Below are 13234 nucleotides of genomic sequence, written 5' to 3' on the forward strand. Positions count from 1 at the left end.
GTCTCTATCTTTTTGGAGCACTTCTTTTCTTTATAGCACAAAAAAGAGGTTCCACACTCATTTTGTACTGTCCCTGGGACATTTCTCCAAGCAGGTTTGGTTTATTTTAGTGGGGAATGATATTTAACAACCAAGATTTGGTTCTAGGTGTGTTCATTGCTACTAGGGTGTCATTATTTCTAGGCCCTTTAGCAAACCTAAGTGGTATGTGTGTATGTGTGTGTGTTAATCATAATTTATTTAAAACATCATTACTTCACAATGGTTTCTTCAGTTCCAGTCCAAACCCACAGGGTTTGTCCTTGTTTTTCCTGCTTCCATGCTTGTATTTTCCTTCTCCAACAGGAGCACACTGGCTCTGACAACATCAATATAACTGCTGATTTGCTTGATTCTATATATATGCAGATATATCATAGAATACAGAATTATTCCACCTATGCCCCTGTGACAAACCTACTGGAAGAGTTCAAAATTTATTTATGGTAGTTCTTTTTGTTAAGATAAAAGTTTATAGTCAGGTCTTGAATTTACAAGTTACTTCGTTTCATTCTTTCTACAGTGTTATCCTTTGAAATACAATTAGATTCTTTTGTTTCTATGTGTATTCAACTTTAAAGTTTTTACCCCATCCTTGTTGATTTAATTTTTTAAATAGGAAAAACATTAATGTAGTTCATCTCCATTAGTGTTGCTTTCTAGTTCCCCTTTCTCCCTTAAACCCCACTGGACTGGCCTCTTAGTCATCCCAACCTTTTTGCTGAAATGATTTGGCTATCACTAACAACATCCACTTTGCCAAGTCCAAGGATCAGTTTTCAGCCGTCTTGTTCAGACTATAGCAATATTTAACATGGCGACCTCTCCTTCCTCTGCTCACTTGGCTTCTGGAGGACCCACTGAGAGTTTATGTCTCCTCTCCCTCCCTGACTGGCCTTGTGTAGCTCCACCTTCCACATGCCTTCCATTTCTTACCCCTTGTGAACTTTGTTGCCACTGCTCCAGCTGGCCTCTCACCTCACCTGGACACTGCAGGCTTCTTCTTCCTGGCCTTTGGCTTCCACCCTTGCTTCACTATAGTGCATTTCCCACACAGTAGTCAGAATAATCTTTTCAAATTAAAAGTCAGATCATGCTTTCTCTGCCCCTAAATCAAAACCTTTCCTTTTCAGTCAGTATCCAAGTCCAGATAAGGTTGTGCAAAGCCCTGTACCACTGCCCCTGCCCTCTCTGACCTCATCTTCTACTGCCCCATCCTCCCCACCTTTCCTCTTCCCAGCCACTGAGCCTGCAGTTTTTCCATCATGTCCAGGAATGCTCCTTCCTCAGGGCCATCGCACTTTCTCTTCTCTTTGGTATACTTGATCTCATCAAGCTTTTTTTTTTTTTTGAGTGGAAGTCTCACTCTGTCACCCAGACTGGAGTGCAGTGGCCGCTTCTGGCCACCGCAGCCTCGACCTGCTGGGCTCTGGCGATCCTTCCGCCTCAGCCTTCCAAGTAGCCGGAATTACAGGTATGTGCTACCACGCCCGGCTGATTTTTTGATTTATTGTAGAGATGAGGTCTCGCTGCCCAGGCGGGTCTCGAACCCGCGGGCTCAGGCAATCCACTCACCTCAGCCTCCCAAAGGCGCGGGATTACAGGCTGAGCCACCGAGCCCGGCTTCATCAAGCTTTTTCTCAAATGTTATCTTCTTGGCGAAACCTTCTTTTATAACTCTCTATAAAATAGCAAGGCACCCCTGCCCCATCACTGGCACTCCCCTTTCCCCTTACCCTGCTATATTTTCCTCTATTCTGCTTGTCGCCATCTTGCATGCTATACATTTACTTGTTATTATGCCTTCCCTGTTAGAAAGTAAGCCCCACAAGGGTGCACAGATCGCATCTGCTGTGTTTGTTGTCGATGTCTGGCATATAGTATATATTCAAGTCATATTTTTTGAGAGAATGACTAAATGAATGAGTGAATGACAGAATCTAGTTTTATAGCTATGGAGAGTGTGGCCCAGTGAGAGTAAGTAACTCAGCAGGGATAGAAATTCAAATCAGGTCTCCAGACAAAACACTCTATTAGATCTGCTTGTGTTTCACTTGGTGTCATCATATATGTTATTTGATTTAAACTTCACTGTGTCCTTGGAAGCACAAGGTATTAACCCAGTTTTATAGATGATGAACCTGAGGCATAGAAATATATTACCTTATATATCTTTTTTTTTTGAGTTGGAGTCTCACTCTGTCACCCTGGCTGTGGTACAGTGGCACCCTCACGGCCACCCCAGCGTTGACCTGCTGGGCTTCGGTGATCCTTCTGCTTCAGCCTTCCAAGTAACCGGAACTACAGGCATGCACTACCATGCCTGGCTAATTTTTAATTTTTTTATTGTAGAGACAAGGTTTCGCCAAGTTGCCTGGGCTGATCCTGAACCCATGGGCTCAGGCAATCCACTCTCCTCGGTCTCCCAAAGTGCTGGGATTACAGGCTGAGCCACTGAGCTCGGCCTACCTTACAATATCTAACTAAGTGGGCCTAGTGGTAAAGAGTGCAGTCGTTGGAGTTGGTCTGGCAAGACCAGAGCTCTGGCTTTCCAGTTGTAAGCTGTACAATTTCCCAAGTAAACCTTGGGAAATCTACTTAATTCCTTGCCTCAGTTTCTTTACTTGTAAACTTAGCATCCTAATACCAAATTCACAGAATCATCATAAAGGTAAAATTTAGTAATGAATGTGAAGCCTTGCTTGGCTTAATGCTTGTTTCATGACTTTTATGTGCTGAGTGCTTACTAGTATTTATACTTATTGTGAGTTGGAGCTTAATTCTCAGAACAGCCTATTTTTCAGGTGAGGAATTAGCTTTTATGGAGGAAAGTATGTTACTCAAAGTCACAATTGACTTGGTGGAACCAGGATTTGACTCTGTTTTTCTGTCATCATATGTACAAAACATGGTTTATGAGGGTTCACATCTTTCACTTAACTTCAAGATAGAACATGGGATAGTTTGCCCATCTTGGCACAGTGAATGTTTTTTCCTGACTGTTCCAAGGGCCTAACTCTGCTTAGACCTGTTATAGGCTGATTTTCCTAGTACCAGTTCCCCAGGACTTTTGAGGACCAGAGTATAGGAACATCTGACTTTTCCCAGTTTCATAAACATCTACTTTCTTCTGGCTAAGGTTTTCTAAATAAGGCAGTTTTCATTTTATTAGTGGAGAAATAGCTGGGTCCTCAGTAAAGCTGTATCTTCCAGGCCCAAGGCATTTCCATCTGCCTGTTTTCTTCCTAGGAAACCTTACCCCAGGCCTTAGCAAGTGGGCCACTTGAGAGAGAATACCTCTGGCACCAGCTGCCCGCCCTCCCTCCCTCATCCAGCTGCTCTCCTTGATTTATTTTTTAGTTATTTACCTTAACAAGCCCAAGGAGATCTCTCTTCTTGTTTCCTGTGGGTTCTGGAGGCAGAAGCATTTCAGGCTTAGCAGAAAACCCTACATAGAACTTTATTTTCTTTACAAAAGGCATAAAAGTTCCAGGATCCTCACTACGGCTTCTTTCCTTAGAGAATAAAACGTAACACAGAGGTAGCTCTTTCTTAGATGCCATATAAGGGATCTGACTCGTGAATTATGATCCAGGTTTATCATAAAATAATTCTATGTTTGAAGCAGTTGAATAGCAAGAGTTCTTCAAAATGTAAATATAGGCTTTTTGTTATTAATACAAAACAATACATGTTTACTGTGGAATAACAGATAAGCAGATACTATAGTTGCATCATTTATACAACAAAGCATGAATATCCTAGAGTTTCTTTGCCCAGACCTTTTTTATCCATATGAGTATTTTTTTATTGGAATGGAACTATTTGCAGCCTTTTCCTTTGTTCATTTACGGATAATAAATATTAACATACATGGTAAATCTTAGTGGCTGCAGAGCATTCTTTTGTATAAACATACCATAATTTATTTAATCATTCTCCCTTAGATGAACCTTTAGGTTGTTTCCACTTTGGGACTATTATACAGAACACTGTATTGGAATGTTTGTGCATATCCTTGCTATTTCTTTAATAATATTTGGTTGGTAGAATGCAAGAAGAGGGATGATAGTTTCTTAATGCTTGGAAGGGGACTGTTCCTCAGCTCCATTAAACTAGAGATTCCATTAGGCATCTGAACCCTGGAAGATTTTGTGATGTGTACCTTTTTCTTGGGTTAGGGTCTACAACTTTTAGATTCTCAGAGATGTCTAAGGACCTAAAGTTGTTGAGGAACTGGTGTTGCAGCCAGGTTTTCTGCCATTTCCTTGTTCATGGAGCCTCCCAAGATCAGTTGCGTAACTGAGGCAGGTGATATTCTGTTTTCAGATATTTTTGAGTAAGCTGTGTTAGGCACTGGAAAGGTCCAAAGAAGATAGTCCCTTTCTTCAGTGAGCTTACTATATGTGTCATGGTTTACCACATGAACAAAGACATCTGCTGGGAACCCTTGCCTTGGTGCTTCCTTGCTGAACAGAGGTGAACCCGAAGAATTCATTTCTTTTCAAGGCCTTCCACAATCTTTCTTTACTGGTCCTCTATCTGATGATGATGATGAAGATGATGATGATGATGAAGAAGAAGAAAATGAAGTTGAAGGAGAACAGTGAGGAAATGAGGAAGGCTGATTTTTATTGAAAGTATACTCTATGCCAGGCATTGTTCTCAGCCTATGAGGAAGTATTATTTATTATCCTCCACAGTGAGGTTAATTTGCTTGCTCAAGGTCACTCAGGGAGTGGCAGTCTGAATCTGAGTCTGTCCAGTTCGCTTCCACAGCTTACCCACCTAACCACCATGATTCCATGCTTCTCACACTTCTATCAAATTGGGTGCACTGACCAAATGTTTCTGTGGACCAGAGTCCCACTGTTGACTCTGTTCAAAGCAGTTTCCTTTCTGTAAGACTTTTACTTCCTCTCCATTTGTAGAAATTCTGCTGCCTATCCTCCAGGAAGCTTATTCTCCCCAACCCCACCTCCCCTTTATCTTTTTTTTTTTTTTTTTTTTACTTCTGGCTTGTTTGTAGCTTGCACATGATATGCACACTGACCTTGTGATAGAGGCTGTCAAAGGTGTTGGGTTGGAAAGAACAGGACCTCTGGAGTCAGACAGACTTGAGTTAAAATTCCAGTTTTGCAGGTCATTTACTTCCTTAAGGGTCAGATTTCCTCTATGGGGATTGAGAATCAAATGAAATTATTTAAAGTGTCCTGCTTGGCAAATAGTGGGTGTTCAGGAGGTGACAGCAGTGGTAATGGTATATCCAAGTTGTGGTTTGTACAGTGATCTGGGCTATCAGATAATGTGGAGGACTTTTCCTCCTAAGTATTCCTCCCCAGTGCCCCTTGGCTTCTTCTTTCCTTTATAAAGTAGTTCTTTCCTGTCTTAAAGACTTAGCTCCATTGCCAGCTCCTCCAAGTTTTTCCTGATGGTCCAGGCTGGGTTCCCTTTGTCTCCTCTATGTGCTCTCCCACAGTATCCATGCCACCCCTTATCACAACACTGTAGTGTCATTGTCTTTTGAGTCCATTGTCCCCACTCAGGTGTGAACAGACTGAAGGCAGAATGACTCCTTATCTCATTCATCTCTGTATTCTCAGTGTCTGTGGCACAGACATCTGGGAGGATCACTGTAAATATTATTAGTAGCTACCAATTACTGTACTAATACTACATATATAATTAGTATCTACCAATTAGGTAGAAAGGAAGAAACACTTGGGTCATGTAAAAGATGCCAGGCTATGGTATTTGAACTGAACTCTGTGGGATTGATGGATTTTAAACTGGGGAGTACTGTTTCAGAAGAGGCATAAATGGCAGGACTGTACAGAATGGTTAGTGTGGAGAAGAACCTGAAAGTGGGTCACCCGTTATAAGTCTGTCCTTTTTTGCTTGTTCAGTTATGAATGGGATAATTAGATGTTTTTTTATTTGAAAAGATGAAGCTCCCCCACTACCTCATGCTACACTGTTCTTAGGTGTAGCAACAAGATACTTGAGAGATGGCAGCAGCATTTGCATGACATGTATCATAAGCTTTTGAAATAGCACGACAGATGGTACCCTGTCATTTGTGTGAAGGCTGATTCTACCAAGAAATTCAGTGTATCAGTTGTTGTGATTTCCCTGTGAATCCTACAATAACCATTTGTCATTTGGTTTTAAAGAACTCTGTTTTGATAGGGAAACAAGTGGAATACAATTGTTGAGTTATTGCAAACTCCCCAAAGGGTACCCTTATTTGAAGAAGGGAAACCCATGCTGCTGGTGGCATTAGGGCACTTCCTTCTGTGGTCATTCTTTTTGTTAGGAATGGAGAGGTTTTTTTGATGGTTTTTAATTGGGCTTATGGTTAGGAGACCTGGAAGGCTTAAAACCTTCCCAAAATCAAGGGTACCTGTCCTATGAATTCCTGAGGGAGATAAATTCCTAAAGAACAGTGTAAATGTGAAGCAGAATGCCGCATTCCTCATGTTTGGCTGGCTAGGACATGTATAAGTCCTACACTCTTTGGAAGGCTGGACTGGGGCAGATGCCCAGCCTCAGGGTCCATAGGGTCAAAGTTTCATCATCAGCTGAATGTTGGTATAGTGCAGATGTGCGATGAAAAATGCCAACTAAACTGCTCTTTCAACATACAGTTGTTTCTGCCCATTAGGGATGGGTTTGCAAGCTGGGACTTGCAGTCAAAGTCTTGAAATCTCACCCAGTCAGATGTGAACTTCCCCTCTTGAAGAGGAATGTAGAGGGCAGAAAGGTAGAGACCTTGAGAGTGTCCACAGGCTGGACGCGGTGGCTCATGCCTATAATTCCAGCACTTGGGGAGGCCGAGGTGAGAGAATTGCCTGAGCCCGCCAGTTCGAGACCAGCCTGGGCAAATTGGTGAGACCTCATCTCTACAATAAATTAAAAAATAGTCAGGCATGGTGGCGCATGCCTGTAGTTCCAGTTACTTGGAAGACTGAGGCAGAAGGATCATCTGAGCCCAGCAAGTCGAGGCTGCAGTGGCCGTGAGCTTGCCACTGCACTCCAGCCTAGGTGACAGAGTGAGACTCCAACTCAAAAAAAAGGTGTCCACTGTGATAGAGGCCTGTCAACCTTTCAAGAAAGTAAAATATCATGCCATTTGTTGCCAGGATGTAATCAAGAGGATCAAGCCATAGATTTATGATTTAGCAAGCTATAAGGATATCTCCATCTCTCTTCCTGTAGTAAAGTAAGTGAGATTGTGAATTGGACAGAGTGAGAGTTGAAGCATTGAGCCTCCTGGTTTTCCACTTCTCTGCTTTGAAGTGGAGATACTAATCTGTGTTGTGAGGCCTAAAGGAGATAGCAGTTATTAAAGAGGCATGCTGGGGCCTGGTGCCTGGTCAGTCAGGCCTTTTGACACATTCCTGATGGCAACAGTAGTGCCCTGCAGGGGCAGGTGGTAGGTGATTTTCCAGGGCTCAACATGTTGCACTGACTCTTGTCGCCCAGGTGGCCAGCTTAGGGGGTGAGAGGGAGCCTGGGCAGCCAAGCCAGCCAGCACTGTGTGTTTGTAGGTGGAAACTGCTAGACACAAAGCAAATGTGCAAGGCTCCAGTGATCTTTTCCTCTGCATTGTGGTGTTTGAGAACTTTTTCTTTTAGGAGTAGTTTTGAAAATTGTATGTGTGGGTGCAGTTTAATTATAGTCTCATTTTCCAAGTACAGCTATGGAAGAGTTTGTTTTTTTTCCTTTATCCACGCATCAGTTTCTTCAAAGAGCTCGTCCCTGTCTGCAGTTTCCAGGGTTCTGAAGTGTTTTTAAAATAAAGTTGTTAGTCTCTTTGAAATCTGGGTTCATGTGCTTTCTTTCAAGCAGTGAATGATGACATGCAGGAAAAGAGCAGAGCATCTTTAGCCCAGCTACATTCTGAGCTGTATTTTGCTTTATTTTGTCATTTCTTTTAGTCATTTCCCCTGCTGTAGACAGTAGCTTTTTCAACTGTACTCATGTACTCCTTTCCCTAGTAGTCCCAGTTCTGAGAGTCTTCCAGAGGAAATCATTTAAGTGCAGATAAAGCTAGATGTACAAAGATGTTTATTTTATTTTATTTATAAAAGTGAAAATTTGGAAATGACCTAAGTGTGAACTGTGGAACTGGCAAAAACTGTGATGCATGCCTACAGTGGGATGTTAGTATAGGCATTAAAAATGATGTTTCTAAAGCAAATTTAATAAGAGAAATGCTTATGATAAAGTACTAAGTGAAAAAATTAAGTTTCTATATAGTATCTTGTATGTCAAAATGTATGGAAAAAAGAATGGCGAGAAATCCAGTAACATGTCTGCAGGGGGTACCAGGAGAGTGATCTCTTTCTGATTCTATTACCATTTTCTATTATGAGCATGTATTCTGTTAGTATCAGAGTTTTAGAGAAGAAAAAAGAACCTGCACCAGCAATGCTTTGTGATTGCTTTTTAGATTCAGTGCTGTCACCTAGAACTAGTGTCAATGCTATGATGGAGGAGGAGTCTATAGTCTGAATTGTACTCTTGGTAATCCTACTTTAAATATCTGAGACTATTATGAAGAGTGTTTAAACAAATGGAATGAGCAAATGTATGAGCAAAAAATTAGTTGGGAGTACTTAAATATTTTCCCCCTTCTTTCTCCATGTTATTTCTGCTTCCAGGAACATCAGTTGGAGTGGAAATGAGCACCCAGAATGAACTGATAGAGAGGTGAGTGCGTAGCTTGTTAAGAAGACTTTCTAGGTTTGGTTTGCCAGCTGGCTTTTAAAATATTTTGGCTCATCCCATTTTATTAGTTTTCTGCTTCTTACAAGAATAAGGAATAAAACTCTGTGAAACTGACAGTGGCCATACAATGCCAAAAGTTCCTGCTGTGTGTCTTGTAGCCTTTATTCATCTGTTTCGGGTTACTTGCGGCATTTCTGTCTGGTGGCTTAAATTAGATGGCATATTCCTTCTGTTGGTTCCTGGATACCTGCAGGATAAATTCCAGACTTTTCAGCATGGCATTTGAGGCCCTTCTCAGTCTGACCCAACTTTTCTTCCCATCATGTGCCCCATGTCTCAGTCTTATCTGGCTTTTTGCTGTTCTCTTGACCATGGCTGTGCACAAGTTGTGCACTCTGCTTTCTTCCTCTTGTAGTTTGAAAATAATTTCTCAAAGACAGTTCAAGTGGAAATGAACCTGTTTCTCCCATGCCCTACCTCTCTACCACATCCTAGGGTGATTTATTTTTGCTATAGCACTTGGATATAATTACATTACAGCACTTACCACATGGTATTGTAATGCCCTCTGCATTTATCTTTCTGTTCCCAGAATTCCTTGAAAGTGGAAAGGAGCGCACTAGCATTCACTGGATATTAGTATGTCAGCTGTTGCCCTAGGCATTTCATATTTATTACTTTTCATTCTACAAGGATAGAAGTAACCATTTTAGGATGAGGAGGTTATAGGTCAGAGTTGCACACTTGACACTAAGAGGCAGAGCTGAAATTTGAGCTTGAATCTATCATACTCCCATGCTGTTATTCCACGATGTATTTTTTTGTTTTCTTTTGAGTCAGAGTCTCACTTTGTTGCCCAGGCTGGAATGCAGTGACACTATCACGGCTCACTGCATCCTTGACCTCCTTGGCTCAGGCAATCCTCTTCCTCAATGTTTTGAGTAGCTGGAACTACAGGTGCACATCACAACACTTGGCTAATTTTTTGTATAGATGAAGTCTCACTATGTGGCCTAGGCTGGTCTTGAACTCCTGGGCTCAACTCTCACGTTGGCCTCCCAGAGTGTTGGAATTACTGGTGTGAGCCACCACACCAGGCCCACAATATCTTTTGAGAGCAAAGACTACATCTTGACTATCTCTGTACCTGCTCCAGTTCCAAATATTTGGCATGTAGTTAGAGTTTAAAAAGTGTTCATGGAATAGATGAGTTATATACTTTCTTAGCTTACCTCCATGCCCAACTGAAAGTGTCAAGGTCTTGCCCTTCTCTGTTCACTTATTAAAGTTCTGAATGCTATTAATATTGCTGGGTACTTTTCTTCCCTTTAAAGATGTGACCTTCGGGGCTTCTGAGGGTAAAATGAAGAAATGGAGGCCATTGTGGGGTGCAGAATTTTAGATTTCATTGGTATTACAAAGGCCACCTGTGTTATTAGAATAAGCTGGCAGGGGAGTATCACAGCTCACTGGAGGACATTTTAATCAAGGCTTCTGTAAATTTAAAAGAATTACTTCTCTCCCACTGCAGTATTGTCAAAGATTCCGCCCAGTTCAGCCCACCCACTTCCATCCTTGTAATAACAGATCACATCCGACTGGCAGGCTGTGGAGAAGGGCAGGGAAGGCTTCCTGGAGTGAGACTATTCTTAGATGAGATCTAAAGGGTCAGAGTTGAAGGGGCAGGGTGCTGTGGGGAGAGTGTCCATGCCTAAGGGGAGGGAGACATGGCCCCTTTGAGCAGTGCGACTGGTGCATAGAGGGTCAAGACTGAAGAAGCAGACAAGGGTAAGCTGGCACTAAATATGATCAGATGTGCCATTTTGGAAGACTACTGTGATTGCTTGGAGAAGGGGTTGGAGGGAGGAAGGGAACCTAGCCATCTTCAGCCAATGTGTCACCCCTTTCCATTTTCGACAGATGCGTTTCTTTTCCTTCTGTTCCTCCGTTTTCAGCTGTAGGCTTAGCAGTCACATAGGTCACTTCTAAGCTAATTAAATGGGTGCCCTTGACCTATGCTGCACTTTTGCAAGCCAGCAGCAAGCCTGTGCATCCATCACACTGTCTGGGAGAAGCTGCATCTGGTGTTTACCTGTTAATGAAAGCATTGTAGCTTTGGAGTCCTTTGCTCCTGTCTGAGCTCATGAATAATGAGACTGTGGCCATTGACAAGAAGTAATAGGGAAAATGTGGGAGGAAAAAAAGAGCTTCAATTAAGGAACTTATCTATAATGGAGATTCACATGGGCTTTTCACAGCGTTCACATTGTTTTTTTTCCGTGACTTAGGTGGTCTTTGGGAAATATAGGTTAACAACCAGGTGATTGCTAGAATGATAGTATTGGGACCTGCTTGGGGAACCATGAGGGTTTTGAGATTTTTAAATCCATAAGGCCACCTCATGGTTTTGAGCTGGACTGCCACATTATCCTGGGGCCTTGGAATCAGACAGGTCTAGTTCAAGTCTAAGCTGTGCCACTTACAAGCTGTAAGACAGTGGTCTAGTTTATGATGATCCCCCGTCTTCCCAGCTCTAAATGAGAATAGTAATCCCTACTTCAAAGGGTTTCTGTGAGGCCCAAGTAAGATCTCAGATGCCTGGTACAGGGCAGTCATTTGGCAAAAAGCTGCTGTTAACCCATGCCCTCTCTTGAGTCTCTCCTCTATAAGTAGACTGTGGGACTGGCATAATGCCCTGCTTCCCCTTCACTGGCTCCAAACTCAAGCCTAGTGATCCCTCTTTGCTTTTAGAATGTCATTGCTTGATATTGTAGGGAAATAAAGGACTGACATAAGTCGCAAATATGGGGAAATTATAAAGGGCAAAATAATCTGAAATGTTCTTATATCATTGTCCTGGCTTGGAATTTTTAGCATGGGAAATAATTTATCTTTCAATCCCAATGGTTAAGGATTGAGGAAGATAACTTAACCTGTCAACATATTCTTCCTGAATCTCCTGAGCCTTCAGTCTCTCATGCATTGTCCGATTATGAAACGTCTGAGAAGTCCTCCTTCTCGCAAGACCAGAAGCAAGATAGTGACACTGAGAAGACTTCAGTTATGGTGAACATTTTTTCTCAAGGTAAGCTAAGCTTTATTAAGCATTTTAAACATGGCCCAATTTAAATACTAATTTGCTGTCTTGCCGTAGTATGCAGAATGTGGTGACATTTAACTATTTCTCTGATGAAACAAGATCTCATTAGGGGCCAAAGCTGGTCATTCAGATTGTTTGTGACTGGAGAAAGCTATGGTTGTTGAAAGTGTTGTTGATTGGGGAAAAGTCATTTTTATTTTTTAAATGATGACTTAATATATGACTTGCCATTCCCGACAGGCTCTGTGTCTGATATTTTTATATAAATACACAATTTGTGATGATGCTTTTATATATATACACAATTTGTGATCGTATAAATCTGTTTCTCTGTAGTGTGACCCTTGGCCCACGGGGTCAGGGCTTTTGTCTTAGTCCATTTGGATTGCTATAATAGAATGGGTGCCTTAGAAGCTGCAGAAATTTATTTCTTACAGTTCTGGAGGTTGGGAGGTTGAAGATCAGGGTTCCAGCCAGCATGAGTGGGCTCTGGTGAGGGCCTTTTTCTGGGTTCAGGCTGCCGTTTTCTCATTCTATCCTCACATGGAGTAAAGAAGGTGAGAGAGCTCTCAGGGGTCTACAATTTCACAAGGGCACTAATCTCATCCATGAGGGTTCCACCCTCATCATCTCCCAGTGGCTTCACCACCTAGTGCTATCACATTGGGACTTAGTATTTCAACATAGGAATTTTGAAGACAGAAACACATAGTTCATAATATCTTAGTTCTGCTCTGACCATGAACTGAGCTGACAGAATCAACTTCCTCAGGAACCTACTCCTGATCTCCCCTTTACCTTTTTTGTATTTGCTGTCTTGATTCCCTCTTCTTGGGGGTAATATGTAAAGCTTAATATTTGTAATTTGGTGTATTTCAAAGGTTCAAGGGATTGTATAGACCAGACCACATAGGCTAGGAATTGGTAGACTTTTCCTATAAAGGGACAGATAGTAAATACTTTAGGTTTTGCAGTGTATATGTTCCTTGTTGCAATTATTTAACTCTGCTATTGCAGTGCAAAAGTAGCCATAGACAATGTAAATGGATGGGTATAACCATGTTCCAATAAAACTTTATTTACTAAAAGAGGTGGTGGTTCAAATTTGGCTCACAGACTGTAGTTTTCCAGTCCCTGGTATAGACTCTGGACCTCAAATGACAATGAGTTGTTTACAAGGCACCCAGAGCAGACTTTGTACAGCACAAATCAGACACGGGCACCTCCTTGCTAAAAGCTCTTTGTTAACACTTGATCATATAGATCATTGTTTTATTTTTATTTTTGATTTCATTTATTTATTTCTTTTTATTGGGACAGGGTCTCACTATGTTGCCCAGGCTGGTCACAAACTCCTGGGCA

General features: G+C 41.8%; 1 protein-coding gene across 1 annotated transcript in view; it reads left to right on the forward strand.

Moving 5' to 3' along the window:
- Positions 1-13234, forward strand: part of CDK5RAP2 (CDK5 regulatory subunit associated protein 2) — a 190657-nt gene that overhangs the window by 145008 nt on the left and 32415 nt on the right. The window contains exons 26-27 of the mRNA XM_008055797.2: positions 8706-8754; positions 11685-11857. Coding sequence (XP_008053988.1) covers positions 8706-8754; positions 11685-11857 — 222 coding nt within the window. The remainder of the gene's footprint in view (positions 1-8705; positions 8755-11684; positions 11858-13234) is intronic.

Source organism: Carlito syrichta, unplaced genomic scaffold (genome assembly GCF_000164805.1).
Source record: "Carlito syrichta isolate Samal-C Ts95f unplaced genomic scaffold, Tarsius_syrichta-2.0.1 Scaffold82277, whole genome shotgun sequence".
Classification (NCBI taxonomy): Eukaryota; Metazoa; Chordata; class Mammalia; order Primates; family Tarsiidae; genus Carlito; species Carlito syrichta.